This window comes from Chlorocebus sabaeus, chromosome 2 (assembly GCF_047675955.1).
Source record: "Chlorocebus sabaeus isolate Y175 chromosome 2, mChlSab1.0.hap1, whole genome shotgun sequence".
In the NCBI taxonomy this organism is placed as follows: Eukaryota; Metazoa; Chordata; class Mammalia; order Primates; family Cercopithecidae; genus Chlorocebus; species Chlorocebus sabaeus.
The window spans coordinates 37,700,646-37,728,321 of NC_132905.1; the positions used below are offsets into that span (position 1 = coordinate 37,700,646).

A 27,676-nucleotide genomic window follows, 5' to 3' on the forward strand; every position below is an offset into this window, starting at 1 on the left:
AAGAAAGAAGAGTTTGAAAGATTTGTATCTTTTCCTGTGTTTTGAAGTCATTATTTTAAAATATTCAAAACGAAAACGTACATTTGGATTGATTTCAAATCCAACTGAATACAAGAAATATTAACATTAATTTGTCAATTAAAGAAAGGAAGAGCTATTAGAATGTTTAAATATAATTTAAATAGTAAGCTTTGGAATGGTTTACATTTTTCTTTTATTTCCTACTTGAGATTACGAAGTCTTTTTCTTTTTTTTGAGGCAGAGTCTTGCTCTGTGACCTAGGCTGGAGTGCAGTGGTACAATCTCAGCTCACTGCAACCTCTGCTTCCCGGTTTCAAGCATTTCTCCTGCCTCAGCCTCTTGAGTAGCTGGGACTATAGATGTGGGCCACCACGCACAGCTAATTTTTGTATTTTTAGTAGAGACAGGGTTTCACCCGGGTTCAAGTGATCTCACCATGTTGCCCAGTTTGGTCTCCAACTCCTGGGCCGAAGCGATCCTCCCACCTCGGCATCCCAAGCCCTTCCTTCTTTCCTTCCTTATGAGCCACCATACTGAGCCCTGTGTGAGTCCTTCCTTCCTTCCTTCCTTCCTTCCTTCCTTCCTTCCTTCCTTCCTTCCTTCCTTCCTTCCTTCCTCCCTCCCTCCCTCCCTCCCTCCCTCCCTCCCTCCCTCCCTCCCTTTTTTTGACGGAGTTGCGCTCTGTCACCCAGGCTGGAGTGCAGTGGTGCATCTCGGCTCACTGCAACCTCCGCCTCCTGGGTTCAAGCTATTCTCCCGCCTCAGCCTCCAGAGTAGCTAGGATTACAGGCACACTATTCCCAGCTAATTTTTTGTATTTTTCTTTTTTAGTAGAGACGGGGTTTCACCATGCTGGCCAGGCTGGTCTCAAACTCCTGATCTCATGATCCGCACACCTCAGCCTCCCAAAGTGCTGGGATTACAGGCGTGAGCCGCTGTTCCCGGCCGAGCCATTTCAATAATAAAACCTCATATAAAAAGTTGCATTTACAGGACCAAAGTCAAGTTTTTAAAGAAAAAATTTTAAAATATCTCATGTATTTAGATGTTTTAATTAAAGTTAATACTTCATATTTTCTCTATGAAATATATTGTATTTCATTTCTTTCATCATAAATATGTAATATATGGAAATTGAATGAGTTTTTCCCCAGGAACCACATAGAGAGTCCCAAATCCCCTCCAGCTTTCCGTCTGTGCAATTCCAAGCATGTTCCATGGCAATATATAAAGTTGGGAATCACGGAGAGGTCTGGTTAAAACCTTGTGGAATACCACACAGCTAGAAAAAAAGAATAAAGATGACATCAGTTGGTAATTGTTGAAACTGCCTGGTGAGTACATGGGGATTCACGTCTGAATATGGAAACGTCTACAGGGCTGGGCTAGGTGGCTCAAGCCTGTAATCCCAGCACTTTGGGAGGCCGAGGTGGGCGGATCACCTGAGGTCAGGAGTTCGAGACTAGCCTGACCAATATGGTGAAACCCCGTCTCTACTACAATCACAAAAATTAGCTGGGCGTGGTGGTGTGCGCCTGTATTCCCAGTTACTTGGGAGGCTGAGACAGGAGAATTGCTTGTACCCGGATGGCGGAGATTGCAATTCTCGAACCTGGAAGGTGGAGGTTGTAGTGAGCCGAGATCATGCCACTGCACTTTCTGCTTGGGAGACAGAACGAGACTCCGTCTCAAAGGAAAAAAAAGAAAAAGACAAAAAAAGAGAAACCTCTACACGATACAGTATGCAGATGGAAAAAGCAAGGGAAAGTGTGTTTAGTATGTTACCATTTGTGTAAAAAATTAGTGGAGGATCAAAATATATTTATATCTGTGCCAATATGTGAAAAGATGTTTCTGGGCTGGGCGCAGAGGCTCACGCCTGTAATGCCAACACTTTGGGAAGCTGGGGCCAAGTGATGGCTTGAGACCAGGAGTTCGAGACCAGCCTGGGCAACATGGCAAAACCCTGTCTCTACATAAAATCCAAAAAAATTAGCCAGGTGTGGTGGCGTGCTCCTGTAGTCGTGGCTACTTGGGAGGCTGAGGTGGGAGGATCACCTGAGCCCAGGAAGTCGAGGCTGCAGTGAGCTATGATCACACTACTGCACTCCAGCCTGGGCAACAGAGTGGGGACCCACTCTCAAAAAAAAAAAAAAAAAAAAAAAAAAAGCAAGCTAGTGAAGACATTTCTGGAAGCACATGGAGAATCTGAAGAAGGGACTTCAACGGCTATGGCTAGGAGCAGGAGCTGGGGACACATCGTGGGGGAGGGGCGAGTGGGAGCTGGAGGCTTTGGTCTTGAACCAAACAAGATGGCGATTCTGAGCCCCAGAGAGCCCATACAAGCTCTGAATCCACACCTAAGGGTTGGAAGTGTAGCTGTCTTTCTCGTGAGTAGGGTAGAGGGTGGAAGGCACTGGGGAAATGTGGCCCAGCCAGAGAGGTCGTGCACACTGACCCGGAGCAGTTTGGGCTGGGGCTGGCTCTCAGGTCGCATCCTGTGGCCACCAGGGGGCAGTCAAGCCCATTCCGAAAAGCGGGCGGGGCGGGGCGCGGTGGGGCGGGGCGGGGCGCGGTGGGGCGGGGCGCCCAGGGCAGGTCCCACCTCCAGGGCCGCCCTCCGGCTGGAGCTCCTGACCGCTTTTCCCAGATCCCTCCTGGACCGCCAACGGCGGTCACGCGGGACTCCGAGAGTGCAGCACCTCCTCTCTTCTCCTGGAGAGCCCGGGGGGATGCCGAGTCCATCCCTGCGGTCACCCTCAACATCCAGTCCTCCTCCACCGCTTCTGGGTTATCGCATTCAATTGCCCATCACACCCATTTTGTAGAGGGGAAAGCTGGGTCACAGAGAGAGTACGTAACTCGCTGGAAGCCACGGCTCAAGGAATGATGACCTGGGACACAAATCTGGCTGTCCATCCTCAAAACCGGAGCATTCATGAAACCATGGCTTCCTCACTGATCTCCGTGTTTCCACTCTGCTCCTCGCTCCGGAACCTTCTCCATCCATCAGCCAGCGTTTTGGGGGCTCTCGGGCCGTATCACTCCCCAACTTACCACCTTTCTCTGGCTCTCACTGCCATTAGGATAAAGTTCAGTCCCCTCACTCCACCCTCTGTCATCATCTTAAACCCATGAGCGCCCTCTCTCTTAGCTCTGGACACACCAACTTTTCTTCAGCCTGAAGACAATGCCTGCTCATCTGGTGCATTTACTGCTTCTTCCCTAGGCCCACTCTCCTGCCTCCCCACTTAATTGTAAGTTAACCTTGATGCACTCTTCAGGCCCTGGCTCTTATGTTACTTCCTCCAGGGAGCCCTCCCTGACTCCTGACTCCCAGACAAGCTCAGATCAAACTTACTATGAGTCTCTAGGGTTGCACTGGCTTCAGACGTGCACTTCATTTTTGTATCTATAATGGCACTGCTATTCTAAAAATCTGTCATCCTTGAGTCTCTCTGAAGCTATCTCTACTCCACCTGAAATCCTGTGGGATCTATCTTAAAAATCTCAAGTCTGACCCCTTCTTACCTCCTTCCCTACTAAGTCCTTCATGTCTTAGTAGAAGACCAAACAGCTTCCTCATGGTTGTTGCTTTTCCTCCTTTGCCCTTATTGGGGCTTAGAAAACAATACCCCCAAGTATGGCACTTTGGCATGCTGAATACTTTGAACTAAAGGAGGCTGGAAGGCCTCAGAAACAAGCTCTCTCTTCTCCTGGTTTGCTGTCTCCCATTTCTCTTTCTCCCCTGAATCAAGTAACAGAAACTAGCATTCATTCCTCTTCCCCAAGTTGGGTTATAGAAACTAGAACTCCTCTCCCCAAAGCAACTCACAAAACACAGAAATACTACTGTAACCTTCCTCTGCTCTACTATGTATAAGCTGGCCACAAATTATTGGCTGGGCGTGGGGATCACTGGAGGCCAGGTGTTTGAGACCAGCCTGGGCAACATAACAAGATCCCCATCTCAACAACAAAAAAATTTGAACATTAGCCAGGCTTGGTGGCACCCACATGTAATTTCAGCTGCTCAGGAGACTGAGGCAGGAGGATTGTTTGAGCCCAGAATTTGAAGCTGCAGTGATCTATCACACCACTGCATTCCAGCCTGGGTGACAGGATGAGACCCTCTTAAAAAATAATACTCTGACCTATGTCTTGTCTCCTGTACTGGGGAGGAAGGAATGCTACACAGAGGCCAAGAAGAATCTGGACTGGCCTTGCTGGGTTGGCTAATTTAAAATTTTTTTTGTAGAGACAGGGTCTCACTTTGTTGCCCAGGCTGATCTTGAACTCCTGACCTTAAGCAACCCATCCTCCACCTGCAAAGTATTGAGATTACAGGGTGTGAACTGCCACTTTGTTTTTCTTTTGTTATAGGAATGTCAGTCATAGAATCTTCTGCTGGGTGAGGAAAGGCATCACACCTTTCCCTGACACCCTACAGCAGCCAGAGCCGTGCTTGTGTCTGTCTCCTCCACTAGAATGAATGCTACGTAAAGGCAAAGATTTTGTTTGAAGAAGTCCCCAGTGCCCAGGACTATGTCTGTGTAGAGCAGAGGTCAGTAAACACTTGCCAAGTGGCTGTCTCTCCCACTAGAATGTCAGCTCCTGAGGGCAGAGACTCTCTGTCCCATTCACACGCAGCCCCAGTGCCCAGCACACAGCATGTGCTCAATAAAACCCTGTCCCGGTACAGGTGGATACATTCAGGCCCAGAAGGAAGGAAGGACTTGTCCAGGGCCCTCCCCTGCGGTGGCAGAGCCAGGACCAGTACCCAGCTCTCCAGTGGCCCCTCCTTTCCCCATCCCAGAGCACACAAGAGCCCAGGCTTTGTTCACTGAGTAAACACAGTTTATTACTGAACTGCACTTTCACCTTCACACAGACTATTTCAAAGAGCTGGAACAAGTGTGGGGTGGGGGTTGGGGGAGGGGCAGGTGCCCCTCAGGAGCCAGGACCCTCGGCCAGCTTCCCTGGACCAGGGCAGGGGAGGGAGCATCAGGCCGTCCAATCTCCGGGCACCAGCTCTCCACGTGCACGCGCACTGCAAGCCAGCAGCTCCTCACACATAAATACAGACACGCTTAACAAAAATAGTATATCATCTTCACAAGGAATAAAAACTAGTCTCGAATATGTACAGCAGAGCGCCCGGGGTGGCTGGGACCCCTGGGGATGAGACAGGCCAAGGGTGGAGAAGAGAGAGGGAGGCCTGAAGAGCTCCTGGCCAGGCCACTCTGACCTTGGTAGCCTGGCTCCCCAGGCTGGACAGGCGTGGGGCACAGATGTGCCTGGCCAGGCAGGACTGGCCCTTCTAGTCAGCCCTACCCGACCCCATGCAGCAGGCTCTCCTTCCTGCCCTTCCTGCCTGAGGTAGGGAAGAGCCTGGGGCTCATAGCTGTTCCTGATAGCTTCCTTTCACCTCAGGACTGAGTCCCCTGAACCCGCCATGAGGAGCAGCCCAAGCCTGTGGTGCCACAGGCTGCTCTTGTAGGAAGTGAGGCAGCTGAGGCCATAAACAGCTCTGGGGCCCCTGTCTTGGGCCCAGTTGGTCCCTCAGTCATGGTCATGGGAGCCAGGGAGGGGAAGGGACTAGGGTGGTGCTGAACTGCAAGGGCCACCCTAGAATTGGCATGGGGTGCTTCCTGCAGCTATAGCCCCCTTCCTCCTGGGTGGGGCTGGCCTCTAGCCAGAGGCTTCTGGAGGACATGTGGACTGGGAGTGAGGACTCTGGCCAGTCCAGAGGTGAGGAGGGAGTCCTGGTCCTTGCATCTTTATCCCAAGCAGCCTGAATCCCTAGTCAAAAGTGGCCCCTAAATGGCTCTTAGGGGGTAGGGATGGAAGGAAAGGGAACCCAGGTTAGTGTGGGGGGGGGCGGTAAATGATCAATTCTGAGGCCACAAACATCAAAACAAAGGCAATCTAGTCTCCTTTCTGGGGAAGAGGTTCTGAAAACTTTCAAGCTCCCTGGCAGAAAAACATTTTCAGGGAGGCTAAAGGGTAAGGGTTGCACCAATCAGGTAGGGCCCTCCTGCCCCCAGCCACAAACCCTTCCATACCTGCCAGCCTCCTTGGGATAGATTTTGTGGAAATTTTATGAATTCTGAGGCCAAGGGAACTGAGGTGTGGGGGTCTCACAGAAGTGTGATAAATTCTAGAAAACTAACTGCAGGGGACCAGATCTGGGCCCAACCCTGTGGTGGGTAGGTGGGCATGGCCTGCATATAGTGGTTCTCCTGGTGGCAATGGCGGCTGGACGGAGGATGTGGTGGGGCAGAGGGTGGGAGGGTAGAGTGGATAGTCAGTGTCTGGTCATTTCCGACTGAAGAGTGAGCCCAGCAGAACCACGCCGGCCACAGTCATGCCCGTCAGGAACCAGCGGTTGAAGCGCTCCTGGCCCTTTCGGCTCTCGGCTGCTGCATTGTTCCCATAGAGTTCCACAAAAGTGTCCTGCAGGGAGAGAGAAGGAAGGCGCAGTTTGAATTCTCAGAGTAATGTAGGTGGGTGGGGAAAGGGGCCCTGTGCATGCTATGGCCTTGGTGACATGAAAAACTGTAGCTATCCGTGCCCACTCTGGGCCAGGTAAACGGCTAAGGGTGGTCCTCTTTCTTGACCCTCAGTTGGTGATAACCAAACCATGTTACTGCTCAGAAAACAGGTAGAGAGGAGGAAAGTGCCCTGAGGTCAGTAAGCAGCACTTTCTCCAGAATCCAAGTTGGGAACGAGATGGGCAGGGTCAGGGAACTGATGGAAGCCAAGTGACTGGAGCAGAGTGCAGGAGAAGAGGGCATGGGGGAGATGATGGTGCAGGGGTGAGCAGGAGCCAGACCATGTGTGGCCTGGAAGCCGCGAGGAGCCTGGAGTTGAGTCTGAGGGTAGTGTGGAGTGTGGACACACTAGGCCTCAGACTTTCTACTGCTGCACCAGAGGGAGGGACAAGGAAGCCCAGGGCTAAATCCCCAGGGTGATTTGGGGCCAATTCAGGGGTAGACTGGGTCCTGGGACTTCAGCCAGAGGCTCCTCCCTCTGGAGGGAGTCTCTGGTGGGCAGGTTGGTGATGAGAAAAGCACGGCAGAGAAGAGAGGGTAACAATGACGCAGGACTGAGAGGCCTCCATGATGGGGTCTGTGAAGCCTTGTCCCTGTCCTCCACTGCAGGGGGTGTGACTCTGCGCCCAGGAGGTTGTGATCAACAGCCCTCTGCCCCGAATCTAAGTCAGAAGGGAAGCACATGATAGGGGGAAGGAGGAGCTGTGGGCTAAACTACCCAGCCCAGGGTGCAGCAGCCTGTGGGGCAGGGAGAGGGACACTTAGAACATACTTTTTTATGAGTAAGCGTTGTACCCAATTTGTCCTTTAATCTTCCCAACAATTCTGCAATGCAAGCTGTCTCTCCCCATTTACAGGCCAAGAAGCTGTGCCCAAGGGCCAAGGACCCAAGGACTAGATCAGGGTCACCCATCTGTGTCAGTGGTGGAGCCAGAATCCAAAACTGGTGTCTGGCACCTAGAAATATGTAAGAAAGAAGTTCCAGGCTGGGTGTGGTGGCTCATGCCTATAATCCCAGCACTTTGGGAGGCTGAGGCAGGTGGATCGCCTGAGGTCAGGAGTTAAGACCAGTGTGGCCAACATGGTGAAACCCTGTCTCTACTAAAAATACAAAAATTAGCCAGGTGTGGTGGCATGCACCTGTAATCCCAGTTACTCAGGAGGCTGAGGCACGAGAATTGTTTGAACCTGGGAGGTGGAGGTTGCAGTGAGCAGAAATCATACCACTGCACTCCAGCCTGGGTGACAGAGACTCCGTCTCAACAATAACAACAACAAAAAAGTAAGTTCCGTGTGTGTGTGTGTGTGTGTGTGTGTGTAAAATGAATGAGTTACTGGCTGATTCTTGCCTCTCTACCAAGACCTCTGCCACACTGGGCCTACATTTCCAACCGGTCCCAAACGGGCGAGTGGCTGCTCCGTCAGGGCATGCCATCTCCAGTTGGCCTCAGGTCTCACCTACCAATGTGCTCACTTGTGACCCCTGCCTGGGCCCACTTCCAGTCTTGACAACCCCCTCAGTCTATGCTCCACACAAAGATTTCTAAAAACACAGGTCAGATCATAGCACACCTATGCTTGAAGCCCTCCAGCAGCTTTCTCCTGCACTTAGAAGGCCAGCATCATTATTTTTGTATACCTGGTACCTAGCAAAATGCCATGTGCACTGAGGTGCTAACTTGACCGAAGGAATCCTCAACATTAAGCCAGTAGAGAGCAGTGACCCATGAATCTCAGCCCTCGCACAAGCACACTCCATTCAGTCACTCCAAGTTCTCAACCTTCCCAGGGCTTCCATCACACCTGAAACAAAGTCCCCACTCCTCACCCTGGTCAGCAAGGTCTAGTGGGATCTGGCTCTAACACTTTCTGGCCTCCTCCCCACCCCTGTCCCCTGCACACTTCACTCCAGTCTCACTGGCCTCCTTGCTGTTCCTCCAATGTCTCCTGCCACAGGAGTCTGCTGTTCCCACTTGCCTGGAGCACCTGACCCCAGGTCAGCGCCTGCCTCACTCCATCATTTCACAACCATGACTCCCCTCAAATGTCACCTCCTAGGTGAGGCCTTCCCTGACTGCCTTGTCTAAAACAGTATACCACCCCCATCTCTCTCTGCCTATCCTCCCCTTACCTTCCTTGATTTTTCTTCTTAGTTGTTTCTTTTTTTCTTTTTTTAGACACAGTTTTTCTCTGTCCCCCAGGTTGGAGTGCAATGGCACAATCTGGGCTCATAGCAACCTCCGCTTCCTGGGTACAAGCGATTCTCCTGAGTAGCTGGGATTACAGGCATGTGCCAACATGCCCAGCTAATTTTTGTATTTTTAGTAGAGACAGGGTTTTGCCATATTGGCCAGGCTGGTCTTGAACTCCTGACCTCAAGCGATCCGCCCGCCTCGGCCTCCCAAAGTGCTGGGATTACAGGCTTGAGCCACTGCGCCTGGCCTCTTGTTTTTAAAAGATGTATCCAGATTGACTTTGAACTCCTGGACTCAAGCAATCTTCCTGCCTCAGCCTCCTGATTACAGGAACTACACTACACAGAATGACCACCGTGCCAGCTTTTCTTCTCGGCGCTTCATTTTCTTATTTTTAAATTTTTGTGACACGGTCTCGCTCTGTTACCCAGACTATAGCGGCGCAATCATGGCTCACTGCAGTCTTGACCTCCTGGGCTCAAGCGATCCTCCTGCCTCAGCCTCCTGAATAGCTGCCACTATAGGCACACACCACCATGCCTGGCTAAATTTCTAAATTTTTTGTAGAGACAGGGTCTCACTTTGTTGCCTAGGCTGGTCTCAAACTCCTGGGCTCAAGGGATCCTTCTGCCTCTGCCTCCCAAGTGCTGGGATTATAGGTGTGAGCCACCATGCCTGGCCTCACCACCTCACCACTTTTTTACCCGCTTAAGCTGCACCCACTCCCAGCACTTTTCATGACTAGATTCTGTACTTTGTTTTTGTTGTGATGTATCTTCCATACTAGATGTGTCTTTTTCTTTTTAAGACAAAGGCTTGCTCTGTCGCCCAGGCTGGAGTGCAGTGGTGCAATCTTGGCTCACTGCAACCTAGACCTCCAGGGTTGAAGCCATTCTCCCGCCTCAGCCTCCTGAGTAGCGCCCACCACCACGCCTAGCTAATTTTTGTATTTTTAGTAGAGACTAAAATACATGTTTTACCATGTTAACCAGGCTGGTCTCAAACTCCTGACCTCAAGTGATCTGCCCGCCTCAGCCCCAAACTGCTGGGATTATAGGCGTGAGCCACTACCCTCAGCCTATACTAGATATATCTTGATAAGGGCAGAGGTCCTGTCTTTGTTCCTATACACCCAGTGCTCAGAACAGTGTCTTGCACGTAACTGGTGCTCAGTAAATACATGAGTTAACAAATGTATTGCACGTCTACTACATGTCAGGCATTGGTATCCCACTTCACCTTCACCAGAATCCTGAGATGTAGATTTGAGCCACATTTCACAAATAAGATGCCTGAGGTTTAAAGCAGGGAACACTCAGCAGACAGCAGAGTCAGGATTGAACTGCAAGACTAGCTTCAAAGGGAGTGCTGCTATGGCAGGACACTTCCCTGAAGTCTGAGGCTGGAGGGACGTGTCCTGTCAGTAGTGCTGAAAGGATTTCCAGGAGAAGGAATGTGGGAGCAGGGTTGAGGTGGAGGATCTGGGGAGAGGAGGGCAGTAGGGCCGTGGCTATGCTTCCCTGTCTCCCACTCCATCCTAGCCAGTCTCTGTGGGTCTTGGCAGAGAAAAATATTCTTACAGGAGGTTTGATTTTGTTGCTCCCACGTACGCCCAGGTGGAGTCAAAACAGGATTATCTGTGATGAGGGAGAGTTCCAGACTATGAAGAGCATGGGAGAAGGCCCTGGTTATCCCAAAAGGCCAAATGTCTCTCAAGAAACCAGGGACACTGGGGTTGCAGCCAAAATGGGAGAGGCCTGGCTCCCTTGATGGGAACTTTCCTGAAGTAGAGGGCTGGCAGCCACAGGAAATTTTCAGCTCTGGGGCTGGGTTGGAGTAAACAGGCACTGTCCCCACAAGGGCACAAAGCATTCACTGTCCAGGAACAGTCATTCCTGGGTGGAGGGAACATTCTCATTTCAGTGCCACACAAACATTCTCATTTCACCTGCCCCAGCTTCCACTCATGTGTTCCTGGTCATGACAACCTTCATCTCCACTTCAGTTTCTTTTCCTGGGGAAAGGGAGTAGGATTTCCAAGGGGTGTGGATTCTAAGGATTGCTTTTGCAGAGAGAGCACGAGCAAAATGGGGCGTGCTGTTCCAGGGCGGGTGCTGGAGAGGCGGTGGCGTGGGTATATTTAGCCCATGGTTCACACAACACACTTGGAAATAAACAGAGCCATTTTCTCAGCGGGCGGCTGCTCTGGATAAATAAACAGGATTGCAGAGCAGCCCTGGTCTGGAAAAGCAGAGATAAGCCCCGACTACTCCTTGGGTGGCTCCCACTGGTTTCAGCCAGGCTGGCATGGTAGGCAGGGGATGATGTTTAAGAGTGGGTTGCAGGGAGGTTTCTGATGTCACAAAGGTTTCTATGAGACCCAGGCCCAAGGGCCTGTCTGCATCCTCTGCTTGAGTTAGAGGAAAGTGGGGAAAGTTTCTCTTTGTAGCTGACTTCCCTGTGGGGGTTTGTAGGGCCACTGGGGACAGACAATGGCAAATGACCTCCACAGGACAGTCATGGATTCCTAGCCAGGTAGACCCACGAAGTCAGCAAGGGCAACCCACCTGCCCATTCTACGTTTCCACTGCTGGTTTGTAGTAGAGCCTACACTAGAAAACTGGGTCTCCTGACTTGGCTCCTAGGAGATGCCCAGGCTAGTACCACTTTCAAGGTCCTTCTTCCAATACTTCAGAGGCTTCAACAGTCCTGGCCACCCACTTGGAGTGGCCCCACACTACATACTCCTAAGTGCTTCAGGCCCTGGTGCCTTTGCCAACACTGTCCTTTAACTGGTCATTCCATATCTTCCTCAGTTAACCAACTCCTACTAGGCCTATAGGACTCCATTTTGGAATCCCCTCTTCCCTGCTCATCCCTCCCTAACCCCTGGGATGAATGTCTCCTTTCTGCTCCTAGGGTTCCTGGACTTCTGTTTATACCAGGGGTATGCATTGAGGCTGGCACTGGAGACTCAGCCGTGAGCAAGGCTTCCATGGAACTTATTTTCTAGCCCATTCTCAATGGTAGTAAGATCACCTCCAATGGCATGAAGTGAAGCATTCTTAGACATTACAGTGATTTGTGGCTCTCCATAGGGCCACAGCACATAAAGAGATATATAGTATATATAGTATAGTATTCAAATTTCATGGGAGAGCAATTAGGACAAAAAAGTCTGAAAAAGACTCCTTGCAGGAGTGGGTGATCAAAAAAAAAAAAAAGTTGAGAAATCTTGTCTTACTGGGAAGCAGAGAGGATAACAAGAAAAAAAAAAGATAATTTTCGAGATGATAGGGTCTTAAGTCCTGGGGAGGTGATAGAGAATATCCGGGGGAGCTGGGCACAGTGGCTCACACCTGTAATCCCAGCACTTTGGGAGGCCGAGGCGGGCATATCACCTGAGGTCAGGAGTTCAAGACCAGCCCGACCAACATGGCGAAACCCTGTCTCTACTAAAAATACAAAATTAGCTGGGTATGGTGGCGGGCACCTGTAATCCCAGCTACTTGGGAGGCTGAGTCAGGAGGATTGCTTGAACCCAGGAGATGGAGGTTGCAGTGAGTCGAGATCATACTGTTGTACTCCAGTCTGGGCAACAAGAGCAAAACTCCGTCTCAAAAAAAAAAAAAAAAAGAAGCATGTTTTAGCAGAGGTAGTAAGTGCAAAGGCCCTGAGGTGGGAGGGAGGGGAGGGATGTTCCTGGGTTGATGGCCTCTGTGTGCCTGGTTTCCCCCAACAGTCTGGGGGCTCAGTGCAGAGAGGGACCAAGTCTGGCCCAGGACCTACTCAGTCAGGCACAGATTGACTTCAGCTAGATCTCTGCCCAGAGTCAGCCAACTGAATGATGCAGGTCACCTTGTAGGTGCCTGTGACCCTGCAGAAGTCAGGTGAAAAGGTTGGCATGATGCCCTGAGGAAAGGGGACCAAGTGCCAGGGGACCAGCCAGAGGCTGAAGTATAGTCTCTACTTGAATCTGATCTTTGATCTTTCAGTTCCCATCCTGGTTTCACTGCCCACGTTTCCTTCTTTTTTTTTTTTCTCTTGTAAATTTTTGGAGAGATGGAGTCTCACTACATTGCTCAGGGTGGTTTCAAACTCCTGGCCTAATCCTCCTACCTTGGTCTTCCAAAGTACTGGGATTATAGGCATGAGCAACTGTGCCTGCCCTTCCCACTTCTTCCAAGTAGTGTGACTTTGAGCAGGTTACTTCACCTCTCTGGCCCATGGTGTCCTTGTTTTTGTTTTTGTTTTTGAGACAGTCTCTTGTTCTGTTGCCCAGGCTGGAGTGCAGTGGCATGATCTCAGCTTACTGCAACCTCTGCCTCCCAGGTTCAAGCAATTCTTCTGCCTTAGTCTCCCAAGTTACCTGGGATTACAGGTGCCCGCCACCACACCTGGCTAATTTTTTGTATTTTTAGTAGATGTGGGGTTCCACCATGTTGGCCAGGCTGGTCTGGAACTCCTGACCTCAGGTGATCCACCTGCCTTGGCCTCTCAAAGTGCTAGGATTAAAGGCATGAGCCACCGCACCCAGCCCTTACTTGTTAACAGTAATAAAATACTTTAGGAGCTGAGGCAGGAGGATTGCTTGAGTCCAGGAGTCTGAGACCAGCCTGGGCAACATAGGAGGACCCTGTCTCTACAAAAAAATTAAAAAAAAAAAAAAAAAAAATTAGCTGGGTGTGGTGGTATGCATCTATATAGGTCCCAGCTACTGGGGAGGCTAAGGAGGATCTCTTGAGCCTGGGAGGTCAGGGCTGCAGAGAATCGTGTTTGGGCCACTGCACTCCAGCCTGGGCAACAGAGTGAGACTCTGTTTCAAAAAAACAAAAGATAAACAAACAAAAAACTATTATTATGACAGCTGACCATTACCAAACATTTCAGTGTTTTACCTGTACTGGGCACTGAGCTGAAGCACTCTATGCACACTAGGCCATATTTCCCAATTACATGTATAATCATCATATTCACTTGAGAGATTATTTTTTGTTCTGTCTCCCCCGCTTCACTGTGTGTGGCTTTGTCACCTGTATCTCTAGAACCTGGTGCTATACTTGGAACACAGCACATGCCATTTTAAGTGAAACTATTTTTTTTTTTTTTTTTTTGAGACGGAGTCTTGCTCTGTATCCCGGGCTGGAGTGCAGTGGCCGGATCTCAGCTCACTGCAAGCTCCGCCTCCCGGGTTTACGCCATTCTCCTGCCTCAGCCTCCCGAGTAGCTGGGACTACAGGCGCCCGCCACCTCGCCCGGCTAGTTTTTTGTATTTTTAGTAGAGACGGGGTTTCACCGTGTTAGCCAGGATGGTCTTGATCTCCTGACCTCGTGATCCGCCCGTCTCGGCCTCCCAAAGTGCTGGGATTACAGGCTTGAGCCACCGCGCCCGGCCGTGAAACTATTTTAGAAGAACAAATGAATGCTTTCATTTGATCCTCATAACACTTATCAATAGCCCCATTTTACAGATGTGAAAATGGAGGCTCCAGAGTTTACCCAAGATCCCTATCTAGGAAGTGGCGAGAGTGGGATCTGTCTGAGTTCTGGCCTCACACCATCCTTTTTTTTTTCTTTTAATCTACCCAAGATAGTACTTCATTCACACTCATTCCGACGTCCAATCTTGCCATCTTAGACCCTGCTATCTCTACCCACAGAAAACCTGACTTCCTTAGTGACTGCAGCAGCAGCGCACACTTCCTGAGCACATACCCTGTAAGGTACTCTTCTTGGTTTTTTTGTAGACTAGTTCATTAGTTGTCTCTACACTCTGTCAATGGGTACTACCATTAACCCATATAGCTGATGGACATGCGGCCCAGATGATTTGTGAATTGCTCAAGGCCATGTAGTGAGCTGATGACCTAACTGGGATATCTACACCAGCGATCTGGTTCCAGTGCCTTTACTCCTAACATTGATGCAGCACTCTGCTCAGTTTCTAAAGGACGATCATGGGCCAGGTCCATGTACTTCTGTGGCTGAATAAGGCCTTCATTCTAAGTCCAGGGAACCCGAGGCTCAGAGATACTGAGACCTAGCTAAAGTAGATAAGTGGCAGCCAGGTGTGGTGGCTCACACCTGTAATCCCAGCATCTTTGAGAGGTCAAGGTGGGCAGACTGCTTGAGCTCAGGAGTTCAAGACCAGCCTGGGCAACATGGTGAGACTCCATCTCTATAAGAAAAATCTTAGAAATTTAGCTGAGTGCGTTGGCATGCACCTATAGCCCCAGCTACTCAGGAGACTGAAGTGGGAGAATTGAGGCTGGGAGGTTGAAACTGCAGTAAGCTGTGATCGCACCACTGCACTCCAGCCAGGGCAACAGAATGAGACCCCGTCTCAAAAAACAAAAACAAAAACGGGGGAAGCCATTTTTAAGCCCCAGTATGTTTGGCAGCAAACCCCATATTCTGGGCCAGCGCCATGGCCCTGGGTCTGTCAAGGAGGGTAAAGTAGCCCAAGGCCATCAGCTGAATGAATAAGCACTGGCTCCCGCCAGCTGAGGGGAACTGGTGCCACAGGAAAAGGATGTGACGAAGACCAGGAGGGAAAGTGAAACCCTTCCGTCCTGGCTTCAGTGAGGAACAAGCATGCCTGTGCCAGACGAACCCTTCCTTCCTCTTGGGTGACTCTGGAGGGCCCAGGCCCACTGCTTCCTTCCTGCTTGGTTATTTCAGGAAAGAGGTAGGTGGAGAAGAGGAAGGGGCTACTCTACTAGCAGCCAGGGAAAGTGCCAGAGACACCAGGACTGTACCTTGTTCTGTCCTCCTCACATCCTTGCATTGGCAGGCTGTGGGTCACCTGCAGAGTCACCTTCTGCACCTGGCCTCAGTTTCCCTGAGGGAGAGGCTGATAAATGCATACCGAATAGACAAACATGGCCTTGCTAGATCGCTGGGAGATGGTAGGAAGGGGGTAGGGCAAACGGAGAGGCCTTATCACTCTCGTGGCAGGGAGTTGCAGGCGGAGACTTGGAAGAAGTGAGGTTTGTGGTTGGAATCCACTTCCTCTGGTTTTCCTAGGGGAGTTGTTGGCTCCCAAGATGTGAGAAGAACATGGCCTTTCTCTTCTCCCCCATGGAAACATAGGTCTGGAGGTAGGCAACTTGGAGAAGCAGCTCAGTGGAGGCAGTGGCAAAGAGAGGGGTGGCGAGACTGTGTTGGGGTCAACACCTCAGTCCAGCCGGCCCAGCTATGGGTGTCACAGCAAGCCTTTGGCATCTGAGCCTCAGTTTCTCCTGCCTCGACCTCCCTAGCAGTAGTGGTGAGATCAGGGGGTGTCATAGAGGGCTCAAGCCATCTGGGCTATAGGGAATATTTGGTGCTTTCCTCACAACAAACTTCATGTTTCTCTTCCTCCAACTCTGACCCATTCAGTTCAGCTGCCAGCCTCTCCTCCTCCACCTCCTCCCCCACCATTAGTTCTAAGAAGCTGTGCCTGACTGATGCACTTGCATTTCTCAGAAAAGGAAGCGGCTGTGCCGGGAGGAGATAACACCTCTGCTGGGGAATCGAGAAAGCTATCAGGCCCAGCAGTGCGAGTGTGGGCTCTCCATCTCTCTAGCTCAGAACCAGGGTGATGGGCCTGGGGGCAAAGAGAGAGAATTCAGAAAAGCATTTATTGGGGGTAGAGATGCTCTTTGGGGGCTCACAACCTCCTTCCCTTGAAGTGACGGTGATAAAACAGCTGATGTTTACTAAGTACCAGGCATGGTGCTAAGTGCTTCATCTGTAAGAATTTGCTTAATCCTCACAATAATCCCAGTGAGTACATGCTGTTATTACTCTCCAGCTTACAGATGAGGAAACAGAGGCAGAGAGGACAAGTCACCCTCCCAAGGTCATAGAGGCCACAAGTGGTAGAGTTGGGATTTGAATACAGGCAGTCTGTCTCCAGAGTCCAAACATTTAACCGTTCCTGGGTGGCTGCTATGTGCTCATATGGGTTCATCCCCTGGGATTCTGATGCCTCCCCTCATCTCAACCCTTTCATTTCAACCCTGGTGACTCCCTGTTCTTTTGTAAGTAGATGGCCACAGCCCTCCATTCTTCTCCCAGTGTCCAGGGTGAGAAAGACCAATACTCATCCTTCCAACAGAGTTGGAGACTCCAGTGACCTTACAGCATGCCCATCCAACATTCCATGTAATACTCAAGCTCACCATGAACACCCCCGTTTCAAAGACGGGGTTCAGAAGGGTGGAGTGCTGAAGTCCCACAGTGGGTCTGTTTCATCCTGATGGTCCACACGCATGGGATTTGGTAGTCATCTCTAGGGCATTCTCTCCTTATGCACTTATGGAGAGCTCCCTCCTTCCTGGGTGGGGCATTTCATCTTCGGACAGCCCCATTGGAAAACTCTTCCCTGTCAGTGAGCTGATGCTCATCTCCCTCTATCTCCCTTGCCTGGCTGGTCTTAATTCTGCTCTCTCTCCTCTGCTGCTCTCCTCCAAGTATCAGTTTCCTCATTTGTGAAATGGAGGTTCTATCTGGATGAAGGCAATTAATTTCGACTTCTCTACCAAGTTGGGCTACCGGAGCACAGAGCAGCCAGAGAACCAATAAAATTTGCAAACTAGATTAAGATATTTTGCTTTTGACCTCATCTGTAAAATGGGGATTAAAAATGTCCTTATTTCTTCCTTTTTTTTTTTTTTTTTTTTTTGAGACAGAGTCTTACTCTGTCGACCAGGCTGGAGTGCAGTGGCACAATCTTGGCTCACTGCAACCTCTGCCTCCCATGTTCAAGTGATTCTCCCACCTCAGCCTCCCAAGTAGTTGGGACTACAGGCATGCGCCACCACGCCTGGCTAATTTTTTTGTATTTTTAGTAGGGACTGGGTTTCACCATGTTGGTCAGGCTGGTCTCGAACTCCTGACCTCAAATGATCCACCCACCTCGGCCCCCCAAAGCGCTGAGATTACAGGCATGAGCCACTGCGCCTTGCCCAAAATGACCTTATTTCAAAAGAATACCACGAGGATTCAAATTAATACATGTAAAGGTCTTAGACCTGTATGTGGCACATAGTTAACTTTGAGTAAATGTCTGATTTATTGTTCTTACTAGTAGACAATGGCTCAGCTTGTGTCTCAGAGCCTTCTCTATGGCCTACAAGGGCCTGCAGGGTTTTCTCAGCTTCACCTAGGGCCAGGCTGCTTCATTCCTCACATGCCATGTTCTGTTCAGCTCAGGACCTTTGCCCACACTAGTGCTTCTGCCAAGCTCTGTCCCACTCATCTCTGAGGTCTTAATCCACAGGTTACTTTCTCAAGGAGCCTAGCTGCTCACTTCCTCCCCCATCTGACCATGGGCTCTGTCCCCTAGGCCTTGCCCAGTGCTGGGTCCAGAGAAGGTGCTGAAGAGTATGGCTGAGTGGTGGACAGAGAGGAGGGAAGAAAAGAAAGGCCAGTTCCCACTTTCTTCATTCCTTTCCTCACTGCCTGGTAAAACTAGAAAGAGGCCCCAATATAGCAGGTGATTAGGCAGGGTGTCCAGTATTCTCCAGACATTTTCTCTCAGGATAAGAAAGGGGGACAGGAAGCTTATGGGAAAGTTCTAGAAAAGGCATCTTCTGCACTGTGCTGAGGCAATGGGCAGGAATGGGGCAGCAATCTCCAAAGACTAGGACTTCTTTCTGAGGTCTTCGACCCCAAGTGCTCCATGGTCCAAAGCAGCTTCTCCTTCCTCCTCTCCGTCCAAAGCTATGGCGACTACCTCGTCTGGTGCAGATCAGTGCTGGATGCTGCAGGGAAGAGAGTACTGGGCTGACAGTCAGTGGATGTGGGTTTTGTTTCCCAGGTCCATTGCTGATTTGCAGGTGAGTCCTTTCCCCTGTCTGAGACTCTGGGAAAGTCTGGGACTTTCCCCAACTGTCAAATGAAGTAGGAATCATCTCAAAGGGCTCCGTCTAGGGCTGCAGCATAAGGAGAATGAAAGTAACTCATGCAGACAAATGAGTGACTACCGGGGTTCTCTCTCTCAGGGGTATCCAAAAGATCCAGTAATTAGTGTGTAAATTGAGAAGCAACATTCTGAAGGAGGAGGACTTGTTGCCACAAAGGAGTCTGATTCTTCTCCACCTCAAAGCCTGCTGGGCATTGCTCTGAAACCTGCAGGATTCCAGGGGAAGAGAGCAATAGGCACATCTATGACCCAGGGCAGACTCCTGGGCAAGACTAGATCTTTCCACGCTCTAGCTCCTGTGGCCTCGACCTCTTCACCCCAGCACCGCCTCCAACTAGTCCAGACAAGTCCCGAGTATTTTCAGCCACCTTTATCTGATCGGAAATGTTTGGAATTCCACAGCAGAAGGCAACAGCTCTGGAGGATTTGGGGAAGGGAGCAAATCCCTGCAACACCCTTCCCTTCCGCCTCAGCCTCCCAAGTAGTTGGGACTACTTGTACATTCCCACTGTACAGATGAATGCTCACACCCCACGTAACCAAACACTCAGGGCTGAAGGCACCCACGGGGTTACATTTCCTTCTGTTCTGTGATGTGATGGAACTGGGAAACAAAACCCACATCCACTGACTGTCAGCCTCGTACTCTTCTCCACAGCATCCAGCATTGATCTGCACCAGACAAGGGAGTGGATTCCTTCTAGTTTTCTGCCCTATTCATTTCTGCCCCAGTTCATTATCCCTTTAAGGTGCAGAACAGTAAGATGCCTGAGATGGTGAGAAGAGGGCTAAGGTACTCTGCCTGATGTCGACGGAGGGGGCACCCAGAGGTGTGCTATTCACAGTCAATACCCAGAGCACCACCACCAGGAGGCCCGGAAGCAACCCACTGTCCCACCTGATGTGGCCTGTGGACCACCCAGAAATTTCAGAGCGTCACAGAGCTGTGTGGTTCAACCCTCAGCAGGTAAGAAACTGAGGCCCAGAGGAACTGAAGGGATGCCTCCAAGTCTTCATACAGGGACAGAGCAGAGCCTGGCCACAGGCCTCCTTACCCTGGAGTGAGACAGTGTGGCTTCCAACCCTAGTTCTATGACTACCTGGCTGCAGGACCTGCAGCAAGACACTTTACCCCTCTCCAAGCCTGGTGTTCCAGCTGCAAAATGAAAACAGCTGTACCTACTTCATGGGCCTAGCAGTAGAGTTAAATGGTCCATGGTAAGCGTTCTGTAAATGTTAGTTGCTGCTGTTGTTGTTATTATCGTTATTATTTGAGACGAAGTCTCACTCTGTCTCTGTCGCCCAGGCTGGAGTGCAGTGGTGTGATCTCTGCTCACTGCAACCTCTGCCTCCTGGGTTCAGGCGATTCTCATGTCTCAGCCTCCCGAGTAGCTGGGATTATAGGCATGTGCCACCACACAAATTTTTGTACTTTTGTAGGCTAATTTTTATATTTTCAGTGGAAACGGGGTTTTGCTATGTTGGCCAGGCTGGTCTTGTACTCCTGGCCTCAAGTGATCCACCTGCCTCAGCCTCCCAAAGTGCTGGGACCATAGGCATGAGCCACTGCACCAGCCCTTTTTATTTTATTGCTGAAAAATGAGTGGCTCCATTTATGCTTCTCATAGTGTCTCTCTTATTTGTAGCTATAAACAAACAAAAAGTAACAGCTAATACTTGCTGAACTAATATTTACTGTTTGAATTCTCAAAATCTTGCAAGTAGGTGCTGTTCCCATTTTACCAATGAGGAAACTAAAATTCAGAGAGGTGATGAGACTTTGCCTGAGGTCCCTGGTTACTAGTGAGGGCATTCAACTTCACGGCATGCTAAATTTACCAGCGCAACATGATACATGAAAAGATTTTACTAAGACCTTCTTTCCTTTACCCTTTCACCTACTCAATATTTACTGAGAATCTGCTATTCCTAGGCCTTGGGAGTCAGAGATGGCTTTAAGTACATGGAAGTAGCATTCCCCCAGGTTCCCTGGGTGCCTCGAGGGGTGAGACAGGGAAGAGTGTGCTGAGGCTACTCAGTGATGAAATCAATTTCCCCCAAGCCAGCTCTGCAAGGACAGTATTTGCAGAGAGTTCCTCCCTCTGTCTGATCTTTATCTTGGAAACAAAAGTGATGCCACATAGCTTTGGTGAAGCTATCAGATGAGTTTTCTAAGACGGGACATGGCCTATTTGTAAGCCAGGCTGACCTATGGAGTTGTAGGAAGGCTGCCTAGCTCTGGACACTCATTCATTCACCAAATCTTCATTAAGTGCCCACTAAGATTCAGGCACTGTGCTAAGCGCTGGGAATAAAGCAGTGACTAAATAGAATGAAAATTCGTACCTGTATGAGTTTACAATCAAACGGGAAGAGACAGACAATAAACATGTCAGATGGTGATGTGTTAAGAAAGAATAAATGTGAGAAAGGGGGTACAGAGAAACATGGAAGAAAGTAAGATTAGAATCCATGGTCAGGGAAAACTTCTTGAGGAAATGAATTTGATCAGAGACCTGAGTGAAGTGAGGGAACAGGCATTGCAAAGATCTGAGAAAAGGCCATGGGAATAAGTGCAAAGGCCCAGAGGCAGGAACAAGTGGGGAAAAAAAAAAAAAAAAAAGGCCCAGAGGCAGGAACATGCTTGAGGTGTTCCAGGAACAGGAAAAATGCCAGTGTGGCTGAAGTCCAGTGAATGTGAGGAGACCGGTAATGAAGAGATCTGGAAGTAGCCAAGGGCCCAATTGTGCAAGGCCTGGTAGGCCATTTGAAGACTTGGGCTTGTCCTGGGAAAGCACTGCAGGGTTTTGAGCAGGGGAAGGACATGACCTGACCTTGGTGTTCAATAGTGTCCCTCTGGCTGCTTGGTGGAGATCTCCAGGAGTCTGGTGAGATAATCAGGAAAATATGACGGTGGCTTAGCCACAATGGTGCCAGAGAAGTTGGTGAGAAGCAGTCAGTTTCAGAATTTATTTTTTAAAGTAAAGCTGGGCCAGGTGCAGTGGTTCATGTCTACAATCGCAGCACTTTGGGAGGCCGAGGTGAGAGAACTGCTTGAGTCCAAATGTTTCAGACGAGTCTGGGCAACATGGGAAAATCCTATTTTTACAAAAAAATAACACAGAGTAGCTGGGCGTGATGGCATGTCCCAGCTACTCTGGAGGCTGAGATGGGAGGATTGCTGGAGCCCCAGAGGCTGAGGCTGCGCCATTGCACTGGGTGACACAGCAAGACCCTGTTCTCAATCAATCAATCAATCAATAAAAGTAGAACTGAAAGGATTTGCTGATGAATTAGATGTGGACTATAGGAGTTGCCTGCCCCTTTGGCCCTGTTTCCCATCTATAAAAGACAGGAGAAGAGGTCCTTGGCGATTTCCTTCCAGCTTGATAACTATGAGGACCTATATGAAGAAAGAGATAAAGCAACTATTTCTGTGCTCTCATGGAAGCAAAATCACTTGCTCACCAGGCCTCAAAGTGTGGATGGCAATAAGATGAGAAAGGCAGAGGATGGACAGAGACAGTGCAGCGAAGGGAGGGCAGGGCTCTGCCTAGGCTGTGGCTATCCCACTTTCAGCACACACATCACTGCCAGGCATATGTCAGGCCACAGAGTAGACAGGCTCCAGTGAGAGTGGGGGTGGGGGTAGCTTGCTCTATATTAGGAGGGAAGAGGCATCAGAGCTGTCGTTGTCCAGGGCCTACTAGGCAGAAGGTGCTCAGTGACTGACTGACTGAATGAATGAATGAATGAATAAATAAGGTAATGCCAGAAGGCCAGTATATGTGCAAGAACTTCCCAAGTCCTTCCAAATTAACAAGAGGTAGGCCTGGCCCAAAGGATTGCTCTCCTGTCACTTTATCTGCTTATTCTAGGCTGAGCTTCAAGTTCTTATTCTCTGTGAATTGGAGACTATGTGGTCTGAATCACTGAAGCAGGATTTTAGAGCTGGAAGGAAGCACAGACACATTTGGTCCACTCTATCCACAATTTCAGCCATCATTGTTTTGACCTTATCTGTGATTTTGTTATTATTTACTTAACATTTTTCTTTTCTTGTCAAGACAGGGTCTCACTCTGTTGCCCAGGTTGGAGTGCAGTGGTGTGATCAAGGCTCACTGAGGCCTCAACCTCCCAGGCTCAAGCAATCCTCCCGCCTCAGTCTCCCGACTAGGTGGGACTACAGGTGTGCATCACCATGCCTGGCTAATTTATTTTTATTTTTCTTTTTTGTAGAGATAAGGTCTCACTATGTTGCTCAGTCTGGTCCCTGAACTACTGAGCTCAAGCTATCCTCTCGCTTTGGCCTCCCAAAGTGCTGGGATTACAGCTGTGAGCCACTGTGCCTGGCCTACTTAACATTATTCTATCAATTTACTTACTTTTTATAAATTTAAATAAATGTACTGAAAATCCTTAATTTCTTCTCAAACCTGTTCTTTCTGCAGATGCAGAAATTTTCTCATCCTTAAATCCCCTCTAGCACTCATCTGTCAATATATCCTGATGGATCTGTATTCCAAATTTATCTAGAGTTCCACCACTTCCCACCACCTCCACTGCTATCATTTGGTCCAAGCCAGTATCATTTCTTGCCTGTATTGTCCTAACAGCCTCCTTATTGGTCTCCCAGCTTCTTATCGACCCCATGGTTCCTTCACCACATGGCAGCCAGAGGGGTCAGCAAAGTCAGTTTCTTGTCTGCTCAAAACCCTCCACTGCCTTCCCATCTCACCCAGAGGAGAACCAAAGTGTCTCACCACTGCTCACACAAACCTTCCTTTCCAACCACTTCTCCTCTGCTTACTCTGTTCTAGCCACACTCATCTCCCGTGCTCTTCCTCAAACATGCCAGGCACACCATTCCCACCCTTTGGCCTCTGCACTTGTTCTTTACGTTTGGAATGTTTTTTTCCATAGACTGTTACATGGTTTCCTCCCTCAGATCATGCAGATCTCTGCTCACATGCCTCCTCCTCAGAGGCCTTCTTTAATTATCTTTTATTAAAAAGGCAAACACATACCAAAAGCTGCCTACCACAGGCCCCTCAATCACTCTCTGTCCTCTTAGAGTGTAAAACTTCATGACGGCCGGGCGCGGTCACTCACGCCTGTAATCCCAGCACTTTGGGAGATCGAGGTGGGTGGATCACCTGAGGTCAGGAGTTCGAGACTAGCCTGGCCAACATAGTGAAACCCCGTCTTTACTACAAATACAAAAATTAGCTGGGTGTGGTGGCGGGCACCTGTAATCCCAGCTACTCAGGAGGCTAAGGCAAAAGAATCACTTGAACCCGTGAGTCAGAGGTTGCAGTGAGTCGAGGCTGCGCCATTGCACTCCAGCCTGGGCAACAAGAGTGAAATGAAACTCCATCTCAAAAAAAAAAACAAAAAACAAAAAACAATATGAACTTCATGAAGGCAGGTATCCCCAGTAGCTAGAATAGTGGTTGGCAGATAGTAGATACTCAGTAAATATTTGCTAAATAAATAAATGCAATGAAAAGGCAACTTATTATTCTTACTATAAACAGTATCATTTGCCCCAGATGGAAATCAACATAAAATACACTGACTATTAAAATAGACAATGTCCATCTGCATATCACCTCTAAGTTACCTTGACGATCTTGGTCTAACACTTCTACAGAGGAGATATTTGAGACCCAGGGCAGAGTCAGCCAGCTGACTGAAAGCCAGTCCAGAATGGCCCACAGGTACCCCCCAACATGCCTTGGAACCACAGCCTTGTCCCCCAGGGTGTGGACAAAGAGACTGAATCTCAGGAAAGGTATAGCTAGGTTGGACCAATAGAACCTATCTGAGAGGCCAGGAAAGCCCTCCCTAGCAAGGCACAGAGCTAGCCGTTTTGCTGAAGAGAACAAAGGCCAAAGAGGCATGAGTGTGCCAGGCTGGGAGAGCCTCATGGGGCTGCATCGTAGGCGACAGGCACGTACAAACCTGTAAGTGAGGTCCACAGAGACCAGACAGCTGAGAGCAGAAATGAAAACAGGATAGGTCCCAAAGGGTGACAGCTTCAATCCCATAAACATCAGACAGGCATGGGGTTCAGGTGTAGGTCTGGGGACCCAGCTGAGCCCAGGGGAAGGATGGGACCTCCCCAGTCTCCTCCATCAGTGATGATGAATCTAAGCTGAGCTGAGCAGAAGTACCACCAATCCAGCTATAGTCACGCCAGACATCAGACATTAAGGAGGGAAGAGCCAGAGCCACCCTTCTCATCTCCACATTCCGGATGGTCTGTCTTCTCCCAAACCCACTCCAGTCCCACCCAGCTCCATCCATATGAGCCCTTGGGGATACAAACCCTATTTAGAAGGGACCATCCATTTCCCATCTTTGTGGGGCTTAGTGAACATGGCTACAGGTGCAGGGGTGAAGCTAGAGCTGTTGTAACTGCCAGGCCAGCAATGCCTGACCTACATCTCCACGGTTGGTTGCATGCAAAGAAAAATACCAGGGATTTCCGTTGGTGTTCACCACATGCAGCTGCCAAGGGAAGGCTGGGCCTTCTGAAGGCCTGTTGTGAATAGGGCAAGACAAGTGATAAGCTGGCTGGGATAGGCAAGAAGGCTGGCCTCTAAATTATTTACTGGCTCAGGGGACCCCCCTAGATTTTAGAGACTCTATATAATTTTTACCTGCTTTCTACCAAGGTCCTCCATTAAAGCTTTGTTTTTCTTCTTCCAGTATATTTTTATTAAGAATTGAGAAAGACAGCTGGGCGTGGTGGCTTACGTCTGTAATCCCAGCACTTTGGGAGGCCGAGGTGGGTGAATCACGAGGTCAGGAGATGGAGACCCTCCTGGCTAACATGGTGAAACCCCGTCTCTACTAAAAATACAAAAAAATTAGCCAGGCGCGGTGGTGGATGCCTGTAGTCCCAGCTACTTGGGAGGCTGAGGCAGGAGAATGGCGTGAACCTGGGAGGCGGAGCTTGCAGTGAGCCGAGATCGCGCCACTGCACTCCAGCCTGGGTGACAGAGCAAGACTCCATCACCAAAAAAAAAAAAAAAAAAATTGAGAAAGAGAGAGAGAGAAAGAAGATTCTATCTGGAATAAAGTTCCCCAAACTAAACAGTTGTTCTTATTGTAAACCACTGGCATTTGCAGTGAGGCTCTAGTTCCCCACAGAAAATAGGCAATTTGAAAGTTCCACATGGTCAGGTTCAAGAAACGTGAGCTTACTCCTGCTTTGTGGTGGCTCTATTTGGCTATGGTCCTGTCAATTAAGCATTATGGGCCTCACTTTTCTCATCTGACCCGTGTGGAGGATGGATCAGATGATCTCTAAGCCTTTCTCTCCAGCTCCAAAGCACTAAGACCCTATCCCCCCGGCCTTTTTTTTTCCCCTCAAGGGAGCAGTGGAGTGTAAGGGAAAAGTAAGCTTTTTTGGCAGACAAAAGACTGAGTTCTAATCTCAGCAATGCCATTTATTAACTTACTGTGTAACAATGGCAACTCACTTCCCCTCTGGGGGCACCTTATTTTCTTCATATATAAGCCAAAGACCCAAAAGTGCAGTGAAACAGGCACTCTAGCAGGCCTTTGGCATTATTTTTATGCCTCCATTACATTGTTCATCCATTAGCATATCCTGGCCTCCCAAAGAACCTGTTCTTTACTTGTTGCTCTGACTTGCAAACCCCTGTCCTTGAAAATTAACAGGTTCCAAGAGCTATGCCATAGGAGCCGGAACAGCCTCTGGGTCCCCAACCCCCTTCTAATGTCAATAAAAAGATCACTGCTCTTTATTCAATGTTTTGTATATGCCAGGCCCTCATGTGTGTTTAAAACTCTTATTTTATGAAGATATGGACGTTAATGATCCTACGCTATTATTTTATGACTCCAGCCTGGGTTTCACCATATTTGAAAAAAGAGTGGAAGTAGCAAGCTGTAATATCTTAGAGATGTTACAGCCCCACTTCTTTGTCTTGTGTCCTACTCAGGCTTTCTTTTGTTCACATCCGGTCCATCCTTCTAGGTTCCCGTTACTTGGAACCTCCAGGCCACCCAGCACGATACCCACAGTGCTCTCCCTGAAAGGCCATGGCGTGGAGGGGTTCAGAGTCCCAACTTTATCACTTATTTGTTGTGCACCTCTGGGATGATGACTTAAACTCTTGAGTCTCAGGATCCATGTTTATAAAATGGACATAAGACCTATCTCATAATGCTCAATGCATGTTTGCTAGCTATTTAAATTATGTTATGCCTCTTTTCTCCTCTGAATTTCTCTAACCCTTATAGTCTTTTCCATTTACTTTAACACTTTCAGTTTCATGATTTAAGTTGTTGAGAGCTAGGCTTGTACTTTAGACTTCTCTCCCACTGCCACAGTGAGCACATGACAGGTGTTCGAAGAGCACCTATTATACGCGTGGGAAATGGGTCCTTTTTAAAGTGGTAACAGTGTGGGCCATATCCGATAATCAGTCATCAATCTTCAGGCATCATGTGGCTGCCCACTCTTTGGCTACTCTGTGCTAAGTACTAGGAGTACAGGTAGGGAGTAAGGGGTAAATGGAAACTACAAGTCTTCTTTAAAACAGTGTGAAGTAGAGAATCCAGACTTACCTTCCAGAAAGGGCCTCAAACAATAAGGAAAAGTAAAAAAAGGCAGAGAGAGCCAAGGGAAGCCCATGGAGACCATAGTTAACTGAGGGCTTTTGAGTCCAATATATTGGATTTGTATTCTGTCCTTATTATCGTTCGACATTAGGACTATAATTTAACTTACTTTACACTCAGTTTTCTAATCTGGACAATGAGGACAATAACATGTTTCCCAAGAAGGATTATTGTGAAGATTAAAAATACCACATTGGCCAAGTATGGTGGCTCACACCTGTAATCCCAGAATTTTGGGAGGCCCAGGAAGGAGGATCATTTGAAGCCAGGAGTTTGAGACCAACCTGGTCAAGACAATAAGATCTCCATCTCTACAAAAACAAAACAAAACAAAACAA

The 27,676-nt window shown here is 49.1% G+C and overlaps 1 protein-coding gene across 12 annotated transcripts in view; it reads right to left on the minus strand.

Annotated features, from left to right (window-relative positions):
- Nucleotides 1-4,856: 4,856 nt before the first annotated feature.
- The window catches only part of BCL2L1 (BCL2 like 1), a 59,323-nt gene continuing 36,503 nt past the window's right edge, over nt 4,857-27,676 (minus strand). For all 12 annotated transcript variants that reach the window (XM_037982909.2, XM_037982913.2, XM_037982910.2 and 9 more), the window contains exon 3: nt 4,857-6,477. In XM_037982909.2, the coding sequence (XP_037838837.1) occupies nt 6,340-6,477 (138 nt within the window). In that variant the 3' untranslated portion in view covers nt 4,857-6,339. The remainder of the gene's footprint in view (nt 6,478-27,676) is intronic.